This window comes from Xylaria bambusicola, assembly GCF_022495145.1.
Source record: "Xylaria bambusicola strain CBS 139988 unplaced genomic scaffold F5B22scaffold_31, whole genome shotgun sequence".
Lineage (NCBI taxonomy): Eukaryota > Fungi > Ascomycota > Sordariomycetes > Xylariales > Xylariaceae > Xylaria > Xylaria bambusicola.
This window is the reverse complement of record NW_025953584.1, coordinates 118598-134705: the sequence shown is the minus strand read 5'-3', so window position 1 is coordinate 134705 and position 16108 is coordinate 118598. Positions and strand designations below refer to the sequence as shown.

At 48.7% G+C, this 16108-nt stretch overlaps 7 protein-coding genes across 7 annotated transcripts; 3 read left to right on the top strand and 4 right to left on the bottom strand.

The window, feature by feature from the left end:
• The first annotated feature begins 203 nt into the window (after positions 1 to 203).
• Positions 204 to 2805, top strand: F5B22DRAFT_282221 (alkaline-phosphatase-like protein). The gene is made up of 3 exons (XM_047970306.1): positions 204 to 533; positions 655 to 1215; positions 1292 to 2805. Exons 1-3 carry the CDS (start codon positions 344 to 346, stop codon positions 2368 to 2370), a joined length of 1830 nt encoding a protein of 609 aa, XP_047829267.1. The 5' UTR covers positions 204 to 343; the 3' UTR covers positions 2371 to 2805.
• Positions 2806 to 3237: 432 nt separating this feature from the next.
• On the bottom strand, positions 3238 to 4568 carry F5B22DRAFT_612878 (uncharacterized protein). The gene has a single exon (XM_047975374.1). The coding sequence runs from the start codon at positions 4294 to 4296 to the stop codon at positions 3697 to 3699; it is 600 nt and encodes a 199-aa protein (XP_047829266.1). The 5' UTR covers positions 4297 to 4568; the 3' UTR covers positions 3238 to 3696.
• Positions 4569 to 7033: 2465 nt separating this feature from the next.
• Positions 7034 to 8866, top strand: F5B22DRAFT_648072 (uncharacterized protein; the record flags this gene model as incomplete). The annotated part of the gene is made up of 5 exons (XM_047978972.1): positions 7034 to 7295; positions 7388 to 7499; positions 7611 to 7802; positions 7859 to 7890; positions 7968 to 8866. The coding sequence occupies 5 exons, from the start codon at positions 7034 to 7036 to the stop codon at positions 8864 to 8866; spliced, it is 1497 nt and encodes a 498-aa protein (XP_047829265.1).
• A 142-nt stretch (positions 8867 to 9008) lies between these two features.
• Positions 9009 to 11236, bottom strand: F5B22DRAFT_282130 (WD40-repeat-containing domain protein). The gene is made up of 6 exons (XM_047970305.1): positions 10857 to 11236; positions 10408 to 10796; positions 9903 to 10339; positions 9675 to 9847; positions 9383 to 9622; positions 9009 to 9289 (listed from the first exon to the last, which is right to left on the bottom strand). Exons 1-6 carry the CDS (start codon positions 11079 to 11081, stop codon positions 9152 to 9154), a joined length of 1602 nt encoding a protein of 533 aa, XP_047829264.1. The 5' UTR covers positions 11082 to 11236; the 3' UTR covers positions 9009 to 9151.
• A 288-nt stretch (positions 11237 to 11524) lies between these two features.
• F5B22DRAFT_612872 (cornichon) lies at positions 11525 to 12993 on the bottom strand. The gene is made up of 3 exons (XM_047975373.1): positions 12265 to 12993; positions 12127 to 12193; positions 11525 to 12068 (listed from the first exon to the last, which is right to left on the bottom strand). The coding sequence occupies exons 1-3, from the start codon at positions 12453 to 12455 to the stop codon at positions 11976 to 11978; spliced, it is 351 nt and encodes a 116-aa protein (XP_047829263.1). The 5' UTR covers positions 12456 to 12993; the 3' UTR covers positions 11525 to 11975.
• On the top strand, positions 12763 to 13725 carry F5B22DRAFT_282090 (uncharacterized protein). The gene has a single exon (XM_047970304.1). It carries the CDS (start codon positions 12888 to 12890, stop codon positions 13464 to 13466), a length of 579 nt encoding a protein of 192 aa, XP_047829262.1. The 5' UTR covers positions 12763 to 12887; the 3' UTR covers positions 13467 to 13725.
• Positions 13708 to 15535, bottom strand: F5B22DRAFT_282071 (peptidase M24, structural domain-containing protein). The gene is made up of 4 exons (XM_047970303.1): positions 15256 to 15535; positions 14746 to 15159; positions 14128 to 14674; positions 13708 to 14067 (listed from the first exon to the last, which is right to left on the bottom strand). The coding sequence occupies exons 1-4, from the start codon at positions 15403 to 15405 to the stop codon at positions 13949 to 13951; spliced, it is 1230 nt and encodes a 409-aa protein (XP_047829261.1). The 5' UTR covers positions 15406 to 15535; the 3' UTR covers positions 13708 to 13948.
• Positions 15536 to 16108: the final 573 nt, after the last annotated feature.

Here is a 16108-nt window from a genome sequence, read left to right as displayed (position 1 = left end):
TTGAAGATGCGATTACCATGATGGGATTTCTACCACAGCCGCCTAAAAGAAGAAATACCTAGCGGGTGTAAATGATTGTCAAGGAGATGTAAATACTTTGTACCTATGATCTGCATATTGGCGCCATAGTACAGTGGCTGGGCAGTATCTGATTCGCGAGTCGCGACGACCCCGCGATCGAGAGTGGACAACGTCTCCAAAACGTGCGATGGTCTCATCATGTTAGTAGGTATAGGAACTAATTTCTCATCGTCTCGATTATAGAATTTTCAGATGTTTTCTTTTCTTCTAGAGATTAGAGCTAGATCTCATTTGAGATCAAAGTGCGAACCACTGTGATAAGATGGCAGAGAGACGCCCCAACTTCCTCGTCATCGTGGCCGACGATCTTGGATTCAGTGACTGTGGCTGTTTTGGTTCTGAGATCTCGACGCCTAACATCGATGCACTTGCGAGGGAGGCAAATGCCTTGCGCTTCACCAATTATCATGTTGCCGCCGCCTGCTCCCCGACGAGGTCTATGCTGATGACTGGTAAGTAACCTCCATTAGGGTTCACCCCTAACTAGAAGGGAATGTAGGAAGCAAAGTTTGGATACGATGGAACAATCTTACAAATCGCGCGGAACCCTATTAACACAGCGCAACCCAATAGGCACCGACCACCACATCGCGGGTCTAGGTCAGCTTCAAGAGATCACTCGCGCCTCACCCGCTCACTACGGCAAACCCGGCCACGAAGGGTACCTAAACGAGCGCGTGGTAGCCCTCCCAGAACTTTTATCTGATGGGGGCTACTTCACTTGTATGGCCGGAAAATGGCATCTCGGCCTGAAACCCGAGCACTGGCCGAGCCAACGGGGGTTCCAAAGGTCCTTTGCGCTTTTGCCAGGCTGCGCGAACCATTACGCCTACGAGCCAGAGTACCAAGATCCGCACACAGAGCCGGGGAAGTTCTTCGAGACTGCGACTAGGGCGCTTCATGTTGAAGACAATCATATCATCCCCAAGTTGCCAGACGATTTTTATAGTAGTGATACCTATGCAGACACCATGATTAAGTATCTCAGCGGCCGCACGGAAGAAGATAAGGAGAAACCTTTCTTTGCGTACTTGCCTTTTAGTGCTCCGCATTGGCCGTTACAGGCCCCGAGTGAGGTCTGTGAGAAGTATCGGGGCTGGTATGAGGATGGTCCAGAGGCTTTGCGACAGAAACGTAAGTCCCTCATTTTCCCAGGCCCTACGATATCTGTCTTCTCCTGAACATGAAAGCTGATGTGGCGTCTACATAGGCATTGCCAAGCTCAAAGAAATCGGCATGGTAGAGCCTCACGTCAAAGCCCACGACGTAGTCTTCGTCGACGGGAAACCCGAGAACTGGGACGACCTTGACGAAGAAACTCGCAAATCCTCCAGCCGCGCGATGGAGGTCTACGCAGCTATGGTCGACCGTATGGATTGGAACATAGGCCGTGTGCTCGAACACCTCAAGAAGTCCGGCGAATACGACAACACGTTCATCCTCTTCATGAGTGACAACGGTGCTGAGGGCGCCAGCTTCGAAGCCGAAGCCATCGTCGGTACGAGTATCATGGAGCATGTACACAAGTACTATGACAACAGCCTCGACAACATCGGTCGCGGGAACAGCTTCGTCTGGTACGGATGCCGGTGGGCGCAAGCTGCCACAGCGCCCTCACGTCTATACAAGATGCATTCCACTGAAGGCGGATGTCGCGTACCACTTGTGGTGCGACCACCCATTGCCAAGGGCAACATCAACAGTACCGCCAACCCCCAAGGGGGCGTGATAAGTCACGCCTTCTGCACCGTAATGGACATCGTGCCCACTGTGCTGGATCTAGCTAAGCTCCAACACCCTACCACGTACCAAGGTCGCCCAATCGCCCCGTTGCGTGGCCGCAGCTGGACAGACTTCCTATCCTCCGTCACCAGCGGGAACGAGAACGGCAAAGAACTATCGGAGATTCACCCGTCTACCTACGCCGTCGGCTTCGAGATCCGGGGGTCCGGCGCGGTGCGTCGGGGCAACTGGAAGATCACGTTCGTGCCGGCGCCGAAGGGGCCGCACAGGTGGGAATTGTTCGACATGAAAGCCGATCCGGGAGAGGTGAACGATCTGTCGGAGCAGTTTCCAGAAGTCATGAAGGAGATGTTGGCCCTTTGGGACGAGTATAAGACCGAGGTTGGCTCGGTGGGCGTCGCCGATGAGTGGCCAGAAATTCACCAGGGTGATCCGTCATCAACGCTCGGTGACGAAATGGAGGATCCTTACTCTTGGATTAAATATATTGGCAGGCCTGAGATTACTCCCGATGCGATTAAGCCTCTGCTGCCTGTTGTGAAATGAAGGAAAAGGAAGAATATAGAAACATACCAAGTTTGTGAAGGGCCATCATTTCATATGGGTGACAACCGGGAGAGAGCCTTCCAACTTTGGATGCCAGAACCTCATGTAGCAAGGTATACCCAGCCCGAGAAAATAATACTTGTAATGACTACTTCTGAGGCTAAATCGCCTTGAATAATGGTCCTTGTTTGGTATTTGGATGTGTTTTAAAGGCGCTATGCTATATCTCTACATATAATCGTCACACATACACTAACAGTGTCATAGAAGGCTTTAGTCTTTTCAACTTCATCCAAGATTGGCCAGATGTTCTCAGACTCTCGATAGCGGCTATTTGAAAGTAGGATCAAGCACGGACATAATCGCACAAGGAGGTCTCCGAGAAATAGGATATATTATCTACCTGATGAGTAGTCATACTAAGTCAACTGAGCGGTTTGTATCATGTCCTCCATATTGGTAACAAATGTTCGAGAATAGGATTTCGAACGGGCCTCAAAGAGTGTACAAATCACTCTTTATTATTTCATTCCTCCGAGTGTCTCATATTGGTCATGGGCACATCACTGGTTATCGACCTTTGAAGTGGTATCAATGAGATGGTAGGGCAACAGATCATTGTATCAAGAAAGGATGCCTTAGCCATCAAGCTGCCAGTTGAAGACGGGGAGAGTTTCTGGGACCCTGGTCAAAGATTTTGATATAAAGTTTACCTCATAAAGCCTAGATCAATCTATTGGCACTATTCAGTCTGAATATGCGTACTAATAGTTTACTACGTAACCCTACGCCTGCCTTCTGTAACAGGTATTGTTATAGTCTCGGTCCTATGCGTAAATTTAAATATCCTAGCACTAATAGATTGCCCAACAACGGGGTATAAGTCGTGATTTACTATCACCAACACACAAGAAGCATATTCTCTTATGGAACGAAACTGCCAATACATAAGAACAGCCTATTTACAAAGAACCTAAATTATGTGAAGGTGTAAAAACATAAGTATATTTAAAATTATAAATAATGTTTAGGCCCATTGGTATAGAGTCAAGATCAACCACTAAGGCCACGTGAGGAGTCGAACCGCAGGACTTCCAGACCTTGCAGTGGCCATAAGTGATTATTAAACATGATACAGCCAATCTCAAGCCATGCATCTAAGGCTTTCCATGATGTCCCCCGGCGCCTTATCCGCCACACGTCAAGTTACAAGGGTCTGACATCTCTTACTATGGTGCCTTGTTCGAATTAGACTTCCTTAGTATATAGCCATTAGCAACCTAAGTGCACTTGACTGCACTTCCCACTAAGCATAACACTTGTCGCTTAAAGCATAGCTGCAGCGCCAATAACACCGCCGGCAGCAGCAGCGCGCAACAAGGCACCTGTGGGCCTAGCAGCGGCAGCGGTAGGGATGAAAATGGTAGAGCTGGTAACATTGCTCGTAGCCGTCAGCGTGGGCGTAGGGTAGGTGCCATTTGACGCGCCACCAGGGGTAGGTGAGGCCGTTTCCGTGCAGATGTTGCCCGTATAGGTCAAGACGTGGTTGAAATAGCTGGTCGAGCTCGCGACAAGACTGTCTGGAGCGCAGGCCGTGATGTAGGCTACGAGCTCGCTGGTATAGCTGTGTGCAAAATCCATTAGTTCAGACCCCAAGGTCTGAAGTTCTGGGAGAAGAGAAGATGGTAGCGCGGCTGCGACCGCACAAAGCTGCGACTGGTGGCTTTCAGCGTCCCCGATGGTAAAAGAAGGGATTTGAGTATTCGCGGCGATGAAAGAAAGAATCTCAGTAGGTGTTGCTGGAGCCTCTGGGATCAGGCCCATGAAGACGCTGAATGCCGAAGAGCAGGCTGGACTGTCCGATTTTTGAGACAGCGATGTGCCTGCAAGAGCGGCTGTCAATAAAAGGGCTTTGATGCTATGCATGTTGCTTTGAGGTTTCGAAATTACTAAGTTTATAGTAATTATAGTAGGAAATTAAGTAGGAGTAATGGCTGAGAGTTTGTGTTCAGAACAAATGTAGGTTTGTATGAAGAGTTTTATATTCTCTGAAGTCTCAAATAACAAACACCAATAAGGTGCCGCAATACCATAACGAAAGCTTACTCCCATCAACGCGCCCGTTCTGCTGCATAGTAATTCTCAACCATTTCTCCACTCTTCATTCTATCTAGTTTCCATTGTGAACTCCAGTGTAATGTTGATTGATAATACCTGCTCCGTATTTACGAAGGTACCTAACGGCCCCGCGCCGGTCGAAGAAGATTTGTCATCAACAATCCCCGGGTATAAGGCAGTGCCGTTTTAACCCCAGTTCGTCCTTTTTCCCAGGCCTCATATTTGTCCGGGATGCCCAGTACAGACCCAGTAGCATCCTGGTATGCATGAGGTGGTGAGTGGTGCAGATTATCAAAAGCGGAAATAAGTATTTCTAATCCGGTACTGCGAGAGCTGGCCCGCATACCCGGGCCTCCGGGTACTGTCATAGAGACAAGCTGAGTCTTCACTTCTGTTCATGTAATTATTCAATATTTCAATTGATGATTTTGAAGTCTTAAAACTTGATGGGTTATTTTGTCAAACGAATTGAAGCTCTGGTTATTGAAAAAAGGTGTGTTCTCCTGGAGCTAAGTAACCCTCTTCCCTTACACGCATTGAATCATAGCCATAATTCCAGTCCCTAATTGGCTACAATCCACAGAAGTAATTACCTGCACTGCTTCAATAGGTGCTTTTACATGCTGTGTTCTGGTCTTGTAATCAAAGAAAGGAGGCAGTGCTAAAGCAACAAAGGAGGTGTAGTACTACTACGACAAATAAGTCAGCACACGTACCTGCGCCAGGTTGCTCATACTGCAAGATAATGTTGCTCGTCGAGATAAAAGACGCCACTTCAACACTAAGGGGTAAGGAAGCCTTCGTTTCAATGGGCCCAACCTATCCATATAGCACCTGCAGTTCTTGCCCGGGTAGTCTACGCAGTCTATATGGCTCTAGCCACAAGCTCAACCTTACCTATCCGCCAAGTCTAGCATAGTATGGAGGTTATCTTCATTTGTAGAAGACTGGACTGGGACTGGAAGGGGGCATCAGGTGGCCTAGGCTATAATTTTAGGTAGGTACTTGTCCGTAACCGTCTAGAGTATTTTCATTGTAGTTCTAGAATAGGGAGCCGAACTCCATAGGTTTGACTTTGTTTGTGGCTAAAATAAAATCTGCCTGGCCGGAGTAAATATCGCCTGATTAGTCATCATAGTTCATTCACGATGGTGCTACTAGGACTGACCTAAGGATGTCCTGACGTAGGAGGGATATTTTCTTCAAGGATCAATTATATACAACAAAATGTCAGTATCTCTTGAACAGATAATTAAACCAGGGGTTATGAGATTTTACGAATGACCAGAACAATTCGCGTTAACGTCGGTATTCTTCTGCATCTAGTCTAGACATTTCATAAGGGTCGTAGGACAGCCACATGCATGTCATTGACACCGAAGAGTATCAGCTACCAGAGAACGCCAAACATGCTCATGATGCGAAAATGCCCGAAGCCCTCATGAACGCTGCACTATATTGCCCTTTCGTGAGGCCTATCTCGATAGCTTCACTTATTCCTTGGGTGTATCGACCTACGATCTTGTCAGATATATTTAAACCAGTCAAACACCACGTTTCTCACTAGCTGAGAGTCGGAAAGGCTATAATTAGGTTATTTACATACGTATGTGGAAGTATTAGTATGAAAGTCTCCAGGATTCTAGAATCGAGCCCACGTCACCATAAATGTTGTCTCCAAGAGACAGGATGCACATGACTTATTAATCACACGTGGAGAGCAATGGCCATTGAATTTTGCCCTACATGAAAGGGAGGAGCGGTAAAATCGCTTTGCTTACATGGTTTCTATTCTATAGTTGGAGTATGCTTCCAAACCACATACGGACCTCATTCATACCAGTTTTACTTCTTACTTTAGGGCAAACGGCAGAAATTCCTGCTTCGACGCATCTGGATACAAGTATCATGAGCAACCTTGCCCTGAAACATATGAAGCTTCCCGCCCTGCTCGATACCTGGGCGTTTCCCAAAGGGATACAGAGGTATCATTCATTAAGCCATCGGCCATAACCATCAGAATAAATAGAGCCGTAACGAGCCAATTGGGCACCCGCAGTTATTCAAGCCATATAACAACGATATAAATTGTGTAGGGGCACAATGAAAGACTTCCAAACGCGACCAAGCCAAGCCGAGCTCCAAAGAAGACTCACGGTGCGGGCCGTAGAAGGGATTTCATGGATATCAAAGTTCAGCATATACCTGCACGGAACGGACATGAAGCGCGCGCAGCAAGAAGAGCAAGCGAGCCAGCATAGAAGTATAACGTATTCCTGAAATGCTGCATACGCACTCGAACATCCAATTCAAAATCAAGATAAGATACATCGATTTTGTACCAATGATGATATACTTTTTCGCTAGTCATCTGAAAGGTAGTGACAGAAGTATATCTAAGCAACTCTCCTAGTTAACCATAGAGAGAAACAAAAAAACAAGAAAAAACTATGGGGAAGCTTCTGTCTTCCTCATGTTCGACATCCAATATATTCCATCCCTTTTGATCTCGTGAAGTAGTGTACCAGCTGCGCCGAACCAAGCTATGGCCCCCAGCACACTCACCCCCGGCACCGCGGGCATATCCGGGGCCCTCGCGATCTGGCTCAGCAACGGGTTCGTAATCAGCCTGATCCTCGCGCGTCTAGTTCTGCGCCGGTGGCGGCACGACAGCAGTAGGAACGCGTTCACGGCGGGCGACGGCTGGCTCGTGGTGGCGCTGGTCTTCCACGAGCTGCGTGTCGCGGGGGATTGCTACATGAACAAGTACGGGACGCCGCTGAGCGTGTCCATGAACTACGTGATAAGTACGGCCAGACCCGGATGACATTTTCTTTTAGTTCCAACCGCCAAAGGACAGGGGAGATCGTTGACTGACTGAATGGTGGGAATCATCTAGTCCCATGGGTGGCGGGCATAGCAAGCGAAGTCCCCTTGACGGAAGCCGAGCTGGGCGGTCTTGTCCTGGCGGGAAAGTTGATGATAGTAACCCGGATAGCCGTCGTCGTGGTGTAAGGGTGTTCTCTCCCCTCCTCTTCTTCACCCCCACCAATACATGCCAGCCCATCCACATAAACGACTCTCGTCGGCAACTAGGCAGATACTAATACTTCGGTGCCCAGGCTATGGAGTCTGAAAATATCGGTCCTGGACTATCTCGGCAGTCTTTTGGAAACGATTCGCTGCAAACAGACAGGCATCCGGATCATGTACGTGATCCTGGCCATGACGTTCTCGGCATCGATTTTGTCCGTTTTCCTCGAATGCAGACCTTTCGAACTTAACTGGACCTTGTTCCCCGACGTGGCTAAATGGTGAGAGCAACGGAAACTCATTCGAAAAAAATACCAACGCTGATAATTCTTGCCAGCTCATTTGATACCCAGTGGCTAGTTATTTATGGTGTGTCCATCCCTTTAATCATATTCTTCGTAAGTAAGGGTGCTAGGACCAGTTATATGCTGACAATGGTCTCGCAGAAATATGCAACATCATTACTGATACTATGCTACTCTTTCTACCCATACTGTTGATTCTCGGTTCACCAATTTCGGAGTGGGAGCAACCCCAACGTCCCGTCGCTAGACTCTTCGGTATCTGGGTGTTTGGGCTTGGCGCAACCCTAGTTGCGATTGAGATCGTCCGTCTAGTACAGGGACTTCTATATACAAACACGCTCCTGAATAGAATAGTATGGGGATCGATTGAAGTAGCACTCGCCACTGCGGTCACTACCTTACCGACAATCTACATCTTGCTGAGAGAAGGGTCTCAGGAACAGCTGGAACGAAGCAAGAAGAGCAGCCATACGGGTACAGGCACAATATCCGCGTCCCCCAAAGCCAGCGATGAAGGAAGGCACGGAGAAAGCTGCGCATCGGAACAGACAGCTACTTTGAACGATAACAGCCTACCGCGACATAATGCACGCGAGGATAAGACACTAATATCCACGGAGATGGGCCAAGAAGAGGATACGCGCAGGCGAGCGACTTGGAACCAAGCGCGGAGCTCCGTGATTGGCTCCATACTGGACTCCATGCTATCAGAAGCAAAGAAGCGAGACAGCTGGTCAAGACCCGGATCAGTAATCAGAAACTCGCTCCGAGGCGCAGACGCAAGTTCAAGGGACAGTATGAGGATGCAAGTTGCCGACGATAATCTTCAAGACATTCTCATGGAGTGGATAGAGTTGGAGGAAACGGAATCTGGAAGTGTTCACCCCTCAGAGGTACCCGACAACGCAGAGTACAAAGGTGTAGAGATCATGGTTGCGAGAGAGATCAGCCAGGAGGCTCGTCGGGAACCGGAACTTGGCCAGCGACCACGTCTCATCACGATACCAGGGCGATCCAAGCTGGCTTGCCCTGCCCGATAGTTCTGGAAGTTGAGGACCACCTCGAAGACGGGGAAGAAAATCGCAAAGCCTTGGAGAGGAGGGTTAGATCTGTTGAATTGTTGGTCTAATGTGGATGGTACCTTAAGCATTATTGACGTTCATGTATCACATGAGGTGGCTGCTGAAACACACCAAGGTGGCGATGGAATCTGGTATCTTCGCTAGTTGGGTTGTAGCCGAATTATAGGTCTTTAATATTCAGTCTGGAAAGTAGCAAGGCCACTTCAGATGTAACTATCCCGTATCCATTGGTCCGGGAATAGATTAATCCCAGTATCTGATAACACCGTCCAGGCCTGCGGCCGCCACCTTGCTCGTTTCTTGAGGGTGCCATTGCACACACGTGATGGCTTGGTCCCCGGCCTGCAGCTTGTGATACATCTTGCAGGTTTTCCAGTCCCACTATAATTTGAATTAGCTGTAATTCTTCAAAAAAGGGGGCATATCGCAACAGCACGCAACTAGCGTGACAGGCATAGACAAAAATGCACTTACAAAGGCCACAAAGCCGCTGCTATCACCGCTAGCTAAGAATTGGCCATCAGGACTGAAGGTAAGGTCGATAGCTGTCCCAGCATTGTTATGCCCTCTAAAACTCTTCTTCCTGTTTTGCCTGAATTTATCTGTGGCACCATATACGAGAACCTGGTTGTCAGAACTCTGGCAAGCCAAGTATTTGTTTGACGGATGCAACGCAGTTCTGGTGATGGGATACATATGTGGCTCCGCGATATACTTTATTCTATGTTAGTAGATGTTGAACATAACTCGGGATGCTGAAATTTACCTTTATTGGAACCGGGATACCGTAATCCCAGGCTCTTATCGATTTATCATCGCTCGTCGTCATGAAACGCCTATTATCGTCGACAAACACGATTGTATTGATAGCGTTCAGGTGATGATCGTATTCCTGTACCAGCTCGCCTGTTCGAGTGTCGTATTGGACAATTTTGTTGTCTAATGATATTAGTCACGAGTGTGGTCGGCTTAGAGTACGACAGAGTTAACTTACCCGACATTCCAGCTAGAAATTCGGTTGGATGCTCTGCAGAGGGGTTGAACCGAAGGACATTAGGAGTCTTGCCGGTAGTAAACTTGTTCAGACATTTTCCAGTTTCAACATCCCAGAGCTTCATGAAGCGATCGAATGACCCAGAAAGGAATTGGGTACCATCTCTGTTGAAGGTGAGGTCTGTGATGGATTTGGTATGCCCACAATAGGATCTCAGAAGCTCCTTGTTATGGTAACAATCAAATATCTTAACGGTGCTATCAGCACCACCAGACAAGAGCAGGTGACCAGAACCAGGAAAGAAGCGAAGACTTGTGACAGCCGTAGCCTTATCATTACTATGTTTCCACGTATGAACAAGTCGCTTGGGGATGTAGTTCGTAATGCTCCCAGGTTCTTTCCTGAGGTCGATATCAAGATCTTGTGGCACGTGCATACTACAAAAGTCAGAGTCAGTAAATGCCACGACAAACAACGACCAAACCGTGAACCAAGGATAACTCACTATGTTCGTCCTTGGTAATCGAATTCCTCGGAACCATGGAAGATAGTCGTCTCTTCGCCCATTGCCTCCACCTCTTTGCGCCTTGCTAACGCGGCAGCTGGCGCAGACACGACGGCACCACTCTCAACAACATCATCGTCATCTTCGTAGACGTACTCGACTTCCTCATCGCTAGCGAGTTCCTCATCTTGGCCTACCTCTTCCCATTCAGGTTTCTTGTAAGCTGCCCAGGGCCCAAGGTATGCGCCGTCACCGTCAGCAATGGTTGCGTCGCCCTTCCTTTGTCGCCCGGCTCTTATTTTCGCGGCTTCTTCTTTTACTTCTGCGCCCGATCTATATTCTCTCTCTGGACCGCCTTTTCCTTCGATAGCCCTGTGTTTCGACCGAAACTATGCCACAGTTAGCTGACCGAACACCTCTAACCAGGTGCGTTGCTATATTCAACCTACTGTGTGCTCGCTAATAAAGGTCTCCTCAGCGTTGCCGGTTAACACATTTTTTCGTTTCAGCGCATTTGCCTGGTCTTTGAAGGGGTTTAATGGTCCAAGTGCCGGCCGTGAAAGATCTTGGCCTGTATAAACCGTGACGGCATGGTCCGGCTCTGCTTGCTCTCGAACGACAAGCGCGTCTTGAGGAGCCATGTTTGGCGGGTATTCGCCGAAACTGCCGGCCATCTTTGTCGTGATGGTTGGCCGAAGGGATGAATAGCCAATAGTGAGTATATTGCGGCAATATAGGTTGGGAAGAAGACGTGTAATGAATGGGTTATGGGGCGCAATGAACGAGTGATCGCAGTTTGATGGTTGATTGAAGATAGGTACAAGATAGATTGTACCTGGAACAGCTTGAACTCCGGTGGGTACATGCACCTAATGCAGGTTGGCGACAACCTTCTCCACAGTGGCGCATTATCGATAACGATCTAGTACACACGTTAGGTAATCGGTCGTTACTATGCACTTTCAACACTTCTACAGCCTCACATCATCACGGCTTGTCTGTCTCTGGGGCAGCACGGTTGGTCTGTTCCTTCGTTGACCTGTGAGACTCCTCAGCCGTTTGGTTGTTTGGAAATTAGGGCAGCACAGAGGACGTGCCTAGATAAGGTCTGTATCTCAATAACCGGGGCTTCCAAGGCTGTGATGCAAGGTTCTGTCTGTAAAGTCACTCGTAACTTCGAGTATTGGGTATTATATATATATTCATCATGTCGAATTGCACACGTACAAACATTGCGCTGTAATGACCAAGCGCCTCTCACACGCGTCCAGCCCCTGGCCACCCGCGTACACCCTCATTCCATCACACACCCTTCTATCGATAAAAGCCCTACATTCATCTCATGTGTCGTGAGACTGCGATCCATATTTCGAGGGTACATCTCCGTGTTGCCCTGTGTCTCACTCGTGACTGACTTTCCATATTGCAATGGCTCTGTCCAAGAATCACACCTAGCCAGTTCGAGATCACATCGAGCTCTTGTGTCGTAATACAACGCCCAGTAGCTACCCACAAGGCATGCGACTCCTGCAAACAGTGTGCCGCGCTAATAGCAAAACCTTGAATGCTTAGGCCTTCTCATCCTTGATCAAAGCAACGATCATGCTGTATAGGTAGAAGAAGAACATAATTAAGTGGAAACCAAGCTTGAAGAAGGATTCCTATGAAATATTAGCGGGGGTGCTGAGCCAGAATTGGCGGGCTTTGGGAAGATATTACCTTTTTATGAACGTTTAGTTTTCTAAAGATCTCGGTCGCATCCAACAAGTGGGTGTTATCAAAGATCCTACCATGCAGCTATTAGTGCCACCTCCATAGAATATTTGCGCTCGCGATTCGGTTGGTGAGGCGACTTACTTCTTGGCATTCCAGGCAAGCAGAGGAAGGTTCAGGATGAGGGCAACCCAGTAACCATTGACGAGGAACAGTAGTGTCAAGAAACCATGCACGGCAGCCTCGGGAATGATGTAGGTGTTAAGACGGTTGCAGAGATCGATGGGGTTAATGTAGTCACTGCGCCGACCGAAGATGTTAGCCAAATCAGTCATCGAGTAAAAGCATGACGTCGACAAGGAAGATGGCGAGAGCGGAACTTCGAGGCTTCACTACACAGTCGCGCAAGTACATACCATTCAAGGTCGCTGTACATAATCGTGAAGAAGACTTGAAGAAACAGGTTCACGGCATTTATGAGCACGGCGAAGAGGTACAGCCACGCTTCGCCCGACATTGTGATGGATAGCTGTTGGAGTTGTCGGATTGGAGAAAGATGAGTTTAATTCTGCGGATCGGTCACGATGGTAGAGGGAGGGCAGCAATTCGTCTCAACGCGACAAAGGGAACACTGCCGTCGATTGGGCGACCAGCGATGGCGTCGTGCAATAGAGGAGCCGGAGGGATGTCGGGGTGTGAGGGTGGTTGGTGGTTGGGCGACTAGTCGGAGCAGAGGGCAGGATGACGGAAAGTAAAGCAATGCTGGGATGGGGTGTCTGGTGGTCGCGCCGTGGCAAAGGCTGCTGCTGCTTGTTGCGACGACGGAACGGGGGGGGAGCTTATCTCGACCTAAGGATTTAGGTGCTTTGTACTTAAGTGGCAGTACCTGTGTAAGCAAGCGAGCAAGCAAATGCTATACGGTATATAAAGCTGGAATATGCCTATACCTAGGTAAGTATGGAGGTAGGTCGGTATGGATGCTGTGGTGGGATTGGGACAAGGCGGGGATCAGCGATTGGGCGCACAAAAAGCCTGGATGTGCTGCGTGTGTCTTTCGGTCTTGGTGGGCTGCTGTTGTGCGGCTGGACAGATACAGATACAGATACTGGATATTGGATATGAATTGGGACTTGTTGGGAATTGTCTGTGTGCGACTCGCGGTTGTGGATGATGAAAGCGGCTTGTTTCTGATCGAGTATGGTCCGATAGCAGAGCTTTTCCCGGCCGCCATGTTCGAGGCTCATCGCCGAGCTTCGATGAGGAGAAAATTGGGGCACATGGGGGGGGCAGGGGGCTGGCTGGGATCTAGCTCTGCCAGATTCTGCTTAGAGGTGGGAGGCTGGTGACCTAGACATGTACTTCTCGATACCTACTAAGTTCAGTCCTCAGTAGGTAAGTGCTGTGCTGTAGCTCCAATAGTCACCCTACAGAAATACCCACATCTCACACCCCTCTATGTATTTGTATGTACCGGTATTTGTGTGCCAATAAGAATACTGTAGATACCTACCTAGGTAAGTAACTTAATACCATTTGACACAGAGCCTCGTTCACGAGTTTGATGCCACGTCAACGTCGATATGTCCAAGGCCACATACACACCCATTTATAAAGCAAAAATGCGGTAGGACACCACATTCAGAGATTTATAAGAAATTAAAAAAAAAAAAAAAAAAAAAGAGGAATGAACCATGTAACCTTGACAAATGGGAACCGAACTAATGTGAACTGTTTATTACCTTATATATCACGCCGTCCGACAATTTTCGCTTTCAGATGCATTCATGCTGAGTCATTCATTCATCGTCATTCCACTACCTTTCAATACTTAAGAACTTCCATTTGCGCCATTCTCAGATACCGGCATGGGCACCGGTCCTCCCGGAGAAGTTGGCAGCCGAGCTGTCAATACCTCGACACCGGTTTCTGTTACAAGAAATGTGTGTTCTGGCGTCGTGTTAATAATACATGGCGCAAGATGACTGGAAGCCTGTGCACTTTACTTACCAAACTGAGCTGTCCTCTTGCCATCGATCGTGGTGCTCGTCCAGTTGTCAGGCCACGTAATGTCGCGGTACTTGCCCAGAGCAATCATTGGCTCGATGGTGAATGTCATGCCGGGCTTGCACTCTCCAACCGCTTTATTCTTGGCGTAGTGTGGTATGTTGGGTGGCGAGTGGAAGTAGGTATTGACACCGTGGCCACAGTAAGTTCTGATGACGCTGCAATTTTTGGACTTGGCGTGCTTCTCGATCACGTTGCCGAATTCGCGTATCAATGTTCCCGGCTTGATAATCTTGGCCGCCTCCTCCAAGCATTCCCGTGCCGCTTCGACCACCCGGACCGAGTCGGGGTCTGCCTTGGCTTCGTCACCGACGTAGTACGTTTCGTTCAAGTCGGCATGATATCCACCGTGGTATACCGAAACGTCGAGGTTGATGATGTCGCCGTCGAGGAGCACTCTCTGGTCCGGAATACCGTGGCAGATGACCTCGTTCACCGAGCTACAGAACGACTTGGGGAAGTGGTTGTAATTCAAGGGAGAAGGATACGACTAGGCAAATTAGCATGTCATATCCTCCGTAGAAACGTTATGCCTGCGAAAAGAGTAGTTGGCGCACACACCTTGCGCTCTATGGTAGCTTTATGGCAGACCTCGTCTAGATAGTCTGTGGTGACGCCGGGCCTGACCTCGGCTGCTATAATGTCCAGTACCTCTCGCCCTATCTTACAGACTTTCCGCATGGCTTCCTGTCCTTTGGCGTCTAGAATGTCAAACTTGTTCCGGTTGAGGAACATCTCGCTCTTCGGGTAGCCAGTCTCTGCGTAGTCTGGCCACGGGATGTCTTTCGGGACTGTGCGCCTTTCTGATAGTGGGTAGACGGGCCTCAAGGGGCCGGTGTAGGAAAACGAGGGGAACGGGTTGTAAAGACCTGTGGCTGGATCGGGTTTAGAAACGACTTTAGGAGTTCTGATGCGGTCAAGAATACCATTCGCTGTTTTACCCGATGCAACTTTGTGCAGGGCTTTGTGGCTACTCTGGATGAAGCAGCGCGGTTAGTCGCACAACACAAACAAGGCCCATTGCGGTGGGGGAGGGGCAGGTGAGCAGAGAGTGCGATATGCAGCACGAACCCAGTTCTTCTTGAAGCAATCTTGAGAGCAGAAGAAGCTGTCCTTGATACCCATCTTCAAGCACGTTGGACATTGCAGGGATCCGGCGTCATTCCCGCAGTCGGCTCCCAAGCACTTCAGCTTAGTCTCGGTTTCGGTTGTAGTAGCCATGATGGGGGGGGAGGAGGGATGCGCCTGGCTATCTAGCTGTTTCTTGGTTTTTCTCGGCTCTGTCAGTCGCGTTATGAAGGAGACGCTGCCGGGAATTTAGAAGTATATAGTTGAAGAGGAGAAACAAGTGCGACGAGGCCAATGCTAGAAGGAGCACAAGGCGATTCTTGTATGAAACCAACACTGCTGTCTCAACCCAGCTCTTTTTTTTTTTTTTCTTGGAGGTCAAAGGGCGTGCCCCACATTCAAGCCGCAGATACATGTTGCCCCTCTACATGACACTGCACGCACGGTACCTGCCTACTACCAAAGCACCTAGACATGTAACTGGAGTTCGCCGAGGAGTGTCATGCAGCAAACAGCTCGGAAGTGTACAAAGGCAACCTGATGAACAGTTTACTACTCCCTCCCCGAAGCTGGAGGCATGACTGGTGGTTTCGATGTTGTGTTACTAGGTAGGTAAGTATTCTTGCCTTGTTGGGTTACTCTGTATGTGGAACGGAGGGATATTCGCAACTAGTTACGTACCTCAAGTATGCCTTCAATGCCGGTTGTAATAAGCTGTGCCTGTCTACATATATATATATATATACCTAGTAGGTACTTACTTATGATTGAGGAGATAATCTCGAAATTCAATTGCCATGTATAAAGGCATAGATAGGTATTATTGCTAAGTACACAAGACTATGTACTTACTGTA